Below are 8,211 nucleotides of genomic sequence, written 5' to 3' on the forward strand. Positions count from 1 at the left end.
AAATCTATTAAACTGCTGTATATGAGCTGGGCTTATTCAATTGATCTCTATGGTAGCTTTCTTTAAACAAGTCTGCTGGCATCAACTGAGGAAAAAACGAAGGTGCATTTTTAATATAAAATGAAAAAGGTTTCCCATGAAGCTTTGGTCTTTCTTTACAAGCACAGCACATTTCAAGGCAACATTCATGAAGTTGTTTTTTTTTTCTTTTTGCATGAATAAACCAAAAAAAACCAAAAAAAACAAAAAAAACGTAACTTACTGGGTCCTGAGAGGTCTGTGGTAAAATGCCTCCCCTGCTTGTTATGCTTTAAGAGCCCCACATTAATTAACCAAACTAGTTTATCTCAATGAATTAAGATACAAACAAGCAATTAAGCCAATGCATTTAATTCAGTCCAGTTTCAATTAGTGCTTCATTTGGTGAGTGACAATCACCTGGCAGCAGCTGTCTCAGAGAGCATTCACAGGTGAATTGAATGCATCTAGAAAAAGAAAGGCAGGGGTGGTGCTTAACATGCACCTTGCTGTCATATCTGGTACGGCTAGTATGAGGTGTGTAATACCTAGACAATCACAGTGCCATTTGCAGATGCTTGGAGGACCACTCTTTAGGGCTGGGTATAGGGAGGTGTGCCAGTTGAGACAAAAGGTAGGTAGATGTTAGTGACACACCCCCTGGTCTTAAAAGGGCTATAAAAAAGGCAAGATTGAGAGACGAGAATCACACAAAAGATTTTTCTCCTGCCTTGTTGAGAGGATTTTTTTTTTTGCTCGTCAACATGGTGAAAATCTGGGGTGGACAGAAGAACAGCAACGTGCGGCTCAGCCTGCCCATGGTGTGCTTCATCTGGGAGATCGCGATGATCATCCTCTTTGGAGTGTTCATCCGCTACAACGAGGAGTCTGATGCCCACTGGACAGAGAGGAGAAAGGAGAAAAACATATCCAGCGACATTGAAAACGACTTTTATTATAGATATCCAAGTAAGTGAATGGCTCCACTCTGTTCTATTCAGTAGAAAAAAAAAATTGCAATATTTTTTTTTATTTATGTTTTGCACAGTGATTGCAATTTTTATGGTAAACTGGTGTTTTAAAAGATTGGAATGTGTCTGGCTTTTTAAATGTTTTCCTATAGTCCTGGTTATATAATTTTCATTCATATGTGATTGACAAATGTTATTTTATAATAGTGCATATTTATTTCTCCTTCTAATCCTGAAAGTACAGCACAGAGCACTGGGACGTACTGGCTGCTGACAGTTACTATAATAAAGTGTATTCATAATAAAGGGTTTCCAGATTAATGAGTTGACAGCAAGTGCCCAGTGTTAATGCTGGCATGTAAATGTCATAAAAGTAAATTGCAACACCCTTTCATAACAAAAATGTCCCAAGTCAATTTAATTCATTTAAAGTAATCAAAGTAAATGTACTGTGGAGATATACAGGTGCCATGCCATGCACAGGACCCTATTTTTATGCAGGAACCCAATTGGCTATCGCAAAGCTTCAAATGCAGTGGTGCGGAACTCCAGCAGGGTCTAATTGCACCTGTGCATTTAATGCACAGACCTCAGTATTCTCATGCATAAACACTCCTTCAACATATGTGCACACTGCTGACTATGACAGCACTCATACCTGATGATTCAACACATACAGCAGGACCCACAAATACAATTGATCACTGAAGAGCACGCTGCTTTTATAATTGGATATTTAAAAACTCTGAAACGTTGCTGGTGCTGGTCTCGAAATAATTCCAATCTTTTAACTCTGGGTGTGCATTGTTAGTATCTCGGCAATGCCCAATATAAGCTAAACTGTTGACAGGCTTACATAAAACTTGCCTACTTGAAATTCAGACAGAAATCTGTCTGGGTTGAACCTAATGGATCTTTTGTCAAGTTACCATCCTGAATATAAATACAAATACCATAGGAATTGACAGATTATCACTAATCAGTTGTTTAGGTATTAAATACTTGATAAAGAATTTGTAAACTCTAGTAAAGTCTTGTTAGTACCCATTCAGTCTATCAGTGTTAAAAGTTAGCTGGACCTCCTTTTGTACAACAGCTAGTTGACGTTGACCTGTTGAGATATCCCCCAGATATATTTTTTGCTTAATATTTCAAGACCTGACAAACCACTTCAGCTCTATCCATCAATACTCTCCTGGGTTCACCACTGCTCATGTGCTGTTCTGTGCCCCAAGCACCTACAGTACATACTTCCACCTCTGTGTTTAACCATTTAATCAAAAGCCACTTGCTGCATGCTACCCCGGGGGGGGGGGGAACATAACAACTACCACTGCAAATGCCTCATAAGTCTGACTTGCTGATGAACAGTCTGGTAATTAGTAGTTCCTCAGCTCCTGTTTGGACGGTCTTTGCTATGCAGTGAGATCAGATAGCACTCAGGCTATGATCCCTGAGCCAGACGTGTAATGGAGCCAAGTACTACAACCAGTATGAGAACTGCAATAAAAGGGGCACATTTGCCTAATTTTATTGCTAGTATTCTTTTATCCACGATTATATATATCTTATGATTTAAGTGCTTCTAAATGATATGCTGCATGCTGTAAACCCCTTTTTTATTAGTCTTTTCTCTGAAATTGGATAATGCTAAACTCTCTTGCCAGCACTGCAGTAGCACCCCATTAAAAGTAGCGATCTCTCTGTCTCTGTCGGTCCACAGGTTTTCAGGATGTCCACGTGATGATATTTGTGGGTTTCGGGTTCCTCATGACCTTTCTGAAACGCTACAGCTTCGGTTCCGTGGGTTTCAACTTCCTGGTAGCTGCATTCGGGATCCAGTGGGCTCTATTGATGCAGGGATGGTTCCATTCCCTGGACTGGACTGACGGCAAGATCAAGATTGGAATCGAAAAGTTAGTTGTGCACTCAGGGCTTTCTTCATGTGTATAAGAGTTGAGCCTACTGGCCAGACCCTGTACATATGACCTGGCATGAATTAGCCAAATTGCATTTTTTTTTTTTTTTTTGGGGGATCGCCGTGTACCTAACTACAGGGTAGTTTTTGTAGCTGTATATGTAGCTGTGTAGCGAGTGAACCGATGTCTGTATGGCCAGATGCTTGTTTATAAAAGGGGCTACACAATTTAAACATTATTGATTTTCATGTATTTATATTTTGTCTTGCTCTCCCCAGCATGATCAATGCTGATTTCTGTGTGGCTTCCTGTCTTATTGCCTATGGTGGAGTCCTGGGAAAAGTCAGTCCAGTGCAGCTGATGGTTATGACTCTGTTTGGAGTGACTCTATTTGCCATTGAAGAGTACATCATCCTTACTGTGCTTCATGTGAGTCTTTTACTCTTACCGCTGTCAAGGGGCAACTAATCAGGACTTAGTACAGTAGCTAGACTGCAAAATACTGTATCCAGAGAAGTGAACTGAGAAATGTTGCCAAACTTGTTCCAGCATTCGGAAGGTATAAGGACAACATGGACAAAACCATTTTATATTTGATTATCAGTATTTTGTATTCCCTTTTTAAGAGAAATGTTGCAATTAAAAAAAAAAAAAAAAAAAAGCTTCTGCAGGATATGCAGTACTGTGCTCACTAGGAAAAACCTATTTAGATTTGAATGGATGATAATTTCTGGTTATAAAAAATGCTCCCTTGTTTTCTTCTATAATTAAAACCTTCACACACAGTAACAACTCCTTTTGGTATTTCTCAGGTGCGGGATGCTGGGGGCTCCATGGTTATCCACACGTTTGGAGCCTACTATGGTCTGTCTATCGCCCGTGTTCTTTACAGACCCAATCTGGATAAAAGCAAGCATGGCTCGGTCTATCACTCTGATGTATTTGCTATGATTGGTGAGTCCTTGCAGGGAGAGCTTTTCCATGTACGACTGGAATTCTATTGCCGAATTCACTAACTTACTTTTTTAGACTAGCATTCTGTACCAATTTTTAAATCTGTTCTTTCTCCTTCTCCATATTATATTGAGGTTCTAGTTTATGGTTGGTTTTACTGACTTGTAAAGTGCTTTGAAGTGCTGCAGTATGCAAGGTGCTATCTAAATACATAAATGTACTTATTAATTAGGTGTCTATTTGACCATTTAGACCTTATTGTTTTTTTGGGGGGAAAATATATATTTTAATGTATTTACATTACTTATTTGAAGAAGTGTTTCAAACCACTGTTAAGTGTTACTGTATATTTAATATTCTAATCGGTTCGAAGAACGTATGGTCCAGTTGTGTTTTTAACTAACCGGTTACGCTACCTTTGTTGAAGTCGTGTCACATAATTGTATGTTCTCTCCCTCAGGCACACTGTTTCTCTGGATGTTCTGGCCTAGTTTCAACTCTGCTATCGCGGACCACGGAGACGGGCAGCACCGCGCCGCCTTAAACACTTACCTGACCTTGGCTTCTTGTGTCCTCACCACCGTAGCGGTCTCCAGCCTCGTACACGGAAAGGGCAAGCTCGACATGGTAGCTAGCGCAGCATATATTCAAAATTAATTAACTTTTGTACATTGCTGGGAAGAACTACACCAGATGTATTGTTTGAAGTTTATCGTTGATGTCGTAAGTGTGTATTTTATGAATATTTTGTTTCTCAAACCCCCCCCCAAAAAAAAAAAAAAAAAAAAACACACACAAAGTCTACAGTTTCGATCCCAAATATAACGACACAACCAATTACAGCAGCAGCTACTAAGATGACAGCATAAGGATAATTTGTTCAACACAAAAAAAAACAAAAAAATTCTCGGCATTTTTTTTTTTTTTTTTTTTTTTTTTAACCTGTATAGATCATTTTTGATCAGATTTCCAGAATATACCGTTTTTTCCCGTTTTGTTTTGGTCAGGTGCACATTCAGAATGCCACTCTCGCGGGGGGCGTTGCCGCGGGAACTGCGTCTGAGATGATGCTTTCAACATACGGGTCCCTCATCGTCGGGTTTCTCTGTGGAATCATCTCCACGTGTGGATTCACTTACCTCACAGTGAGTGCGCCCCGATTTCACGAGTACAGTATGTACATTAGCATAGGGCTTGCCTTGATAAAGACAAGCACCCATAACATGAAATGAAGTACTCATTCAACATGGCCACGTTTTTAAAAAACATACTAAATTGTAGGAGGCTGTCCCAATTAATATAGTAAAGTGAATACAGAAGATGCAAACCAACTGTCAATCACCCTGCATCCTCTTTCTGTTTTTATGCCACCTCTCATGTCCAGGCATTTTATTTATGATTTTTGTTTTCTCACGATTCTGTTCTCCGCTCTCCAGCCTTTACTGGAGTCCAAGCTGAAGATCCACGACTCGTGCGGCATACACAACCTGCACGGCATGCCGGGAATCATCGGGGGCATCGTGGGAGCGGTCACAGCGGCCTCTGCTACTGAGCAGGTGTACGGCCACGAGGGGTGAGTGCAGGATGAGTCAGTGAGATAACTGCCGGGTTTTTAAACTGCTTTACTTTTTTAAAATTAATTGGAATTTATTAAAAGGCAATGGGAATTGGATTTGGGAATTGAACCAAACCCAGGTTACAACCAGGGGCAGGATCCAGACTTTCATGAAGGGGAGCACGGGTCAAAGCTGTCATGGAGGGATACCGGATAACGAAACATACAGTTAAAGTAAACAGTATTTTAGCATTTGTAACGGATCTACCCGAGGTTACAACGGTTATACGTGAGTTGCACTTTCCTTCAATAAAAATGCAAAGAATCAGTCATTCCTTGACAGGTTGCAGTGCTGTGTGGTCCTTTAGCCGATCAGAATTGGATAGTCTGCTGTTTGTTGCAGGACATGCAGATCCTATTTCATGCACCTGGTGTCCCACGTTAGACGCTCCTTGTCTTCAGACCATTGATTATTTTTTTTTTTGTTTTTTCTAGGTTGATAAAAGCGTTTGATTTCGAGGGAGACTTTGCTGACTGGGTTCCCTCTGTGCAGGGAGGGTACCAGGCTGCTGGGTTATGCGTGGCGTTAGCTTTCGGCCTTGTTGGAGGGACACTAGTTGGTAAGTGTCACGTGAAGTCCAAAAAACTAATTTCTACATGAGACTAAGAAACTCGCTGGAGGAAAGAGCTGTGTCTTGGTTCCCTGTCGGCTTTAACCACCAGTCTGACTCCACTTATGTAACCAGATTCCATATACATGTAGACTTTTGCAAGGTGTTGAACCTTCCTAATAAGAACCCAAAGAGTCACGTGAGCCATGTTGTGGTAAACTGACTACAGATTTCAGACATGTGACTTCAACTGTGTGGCTGAAAATGAGAAGTGCTATAAATGGGGAATTGCAGGTGCTCTACCCTATCTATCTATCTATCTATCTATCTATCTATCTATCTATCTATCTATCTATCTATCTATCTATCTATCTATCTATTTATTTATCTATTTATTTAAGGTTTTATCCTGAAGCTGAACATTTGGGGAGATGCTCCAGATGAGAACTGTTTTGAGGATGATGTTTACTGGGAGGTAGGCACCCATTCAAATTCACAATAGGCATAGTTATTTGGAAAGTACTGTGTGTGTATAGATACAGTATTCAGTGTTAAGATATATTAATCCTACAATACACAATGTCATTTGGATATCTTTTATCACTTCTGTAATATTGCATATACACCACATGATGGCGCTGCAAGCCTTATAGATTGTTAGTAACAATGCTGTTCTGTACACCTATATAACACTGACTGCTCCTTAATGACTCTTCTTGCTCCATCATCGCAGGTCCCCGAGGAGGACGAGGAGAGTCCGTCCCCACACCACGCCGCTCTTGAATACGCCACCCACATTCCCAACAAACTCGCGGAGCAGGCTCCCCCAACGCCAGTCCGGCAGGTACAGTGGATACTTCACTGGGACGCCAGAGAGTGCCAGCTCTTAACCTCTGTGGCAAAACCAGCTTAAGAGAATGCTGTTTTGCATGCTTCTTACTGATTGGCTACATTTCAATGGCTCCTTTCACCTACCTCGATTGGCACTTAAATGTGACCTTGTTAAATATCTATAGGCTCGTTTGTCAGTGTACTACCATGGGTGACCATAAGATGTCGCCAGTCAGTCGCTTTTGTGTTCTCCACGTTCTCTTCAATTAGCTGATGAAACGGCAAAGCGAGGTTGAGGATTGTTCATCAGATTATTGTGTCCATTTTTTAAACAAGGTTACAACAGTCAATACCTATCATTTAGATTAAGCCTGCTGTTGGCGTTGCTATATCCCCATCTGTCTAATGTACAGTTATCATTAAAATACAGAAACAGAACATCATGTCGTTTTTATAAATACTGCATTATATAAAAAAAAAAAGTGTGCAAGCTTATGTTGCAGTTGTATATCACTTGTAAATGGATCCCCACATTTCTCTCAGTAATCTTGTAGCTGTTTTAAATATTGCACGGAGTGAGCTGTTTCACTAAAGAGCCCCACCACTGCTATGTGTTCTAACTGGATTCTCTCTCCGCAGGTTTGATTGGAGTTTTAATTTTTTGCCTGCTGGATGAATGCATTTTCTCCTAATTGCTTGATGTTGGGATCAAGCCGGGGAGTCTCGTTGTCACAAGATTCCTCAAACAATGTGATCTACATGGACATTTAATATCAGAGCATGTGTAACCCTTGGACCGGTCTGTCGTGGGGGGTGGGGGTGGGTGGTTGGGTGGGGTGGGTTGGGGGTTGGGGGAGGGAACGTGGTGATATGACATATGGGTTCCACACATACACCCTAGGGTGTCCTATGGTCCCACAGGATAGTGTTCCTTTTTTTTGTCAATATTGTGAAAAATATTCGTTGACTAGATGTAGGTTAATGAAGACTCGACTTTTTTCTTTAGTAATTAAAAAAAACTCTCATATATATATATATATATATATATATATATATATATACATATATCTATATATATATATATATATATATATTACCCAGTCTTATAATTCTCACACAATATTATGTCTCTGGTTGCTTTCGGGCTGGTAATGGACGAGTGGCGGAACCATGCCACTCATGTATTCCAAACCCAGACAGAAAATATTGTGTCATACTAATGCATTCTGACCCATATGTATATATTTCATAAATCATAGAAAAGTAAATAAAACATACAACTTTTATTTATTGTTTTTCATCTGTTGCAAATCTTGTAGATTAACATGAAATCTAATATAACATGTTTTATT

At 40.1% G+C, this 8,211-nt stretch overlaps 1 protein-coding gene across 1 annotated transcript; it reads left to right on the plus strand.

The window, feature by feature from the left end:
* The first annotated feature begins 271 nt into the window (after nucleotides 1-271).
* LOC121299266 (ammonium transporter Rh type C 1-like) lies at nucleotides 272-7,640 on the plus strand. Its single transcript, XM_041226934.1, has 11 exons — nucleotides 272-987; nucleotides 2,713-2,905; nucleotides 3,187-3,337; nucleotides 3,721-3,862; nucleotides 4,323-4,489; nucleotides 4,870-5,007; nucleotides 5,299-5,435; nucleotides 5,913-6,037; nucleotides 6,430-6,503; nucleotides 6,762-6,872; nucleotides 7,499-7,640. The coding sequence occupies exons 1-11, from the start codon at nucleotides 783-785 to the stop codon at nucleotides 7,502-7,504; spliced, it is 1,449 nt and encodes a 482-aa protein (XP_041082868.1). The 5' UTR covers nucleotides 272-782; the 3' UTR covers nucleotides 7,505-7,640.
* The last annotated feature ends 571 nt before the right edge of the window (nucleotides 7,641-8,211 follow it).

The sequence above is a fragment of the Polyodon spathula genome, chromosome 24 (genome assembly GCF_017654505.1).
Source record: "Polyodon spathula isolate WHYD16114869_AA chromosome 24, ASM1765450v1, whole genome shotgun sequence".
NCBI lineage: Eukaryota > Metazoa > Chordata > Actinopteri > Acipenseriformes > Polyodontidae > Polyodon > Polyodon spathula.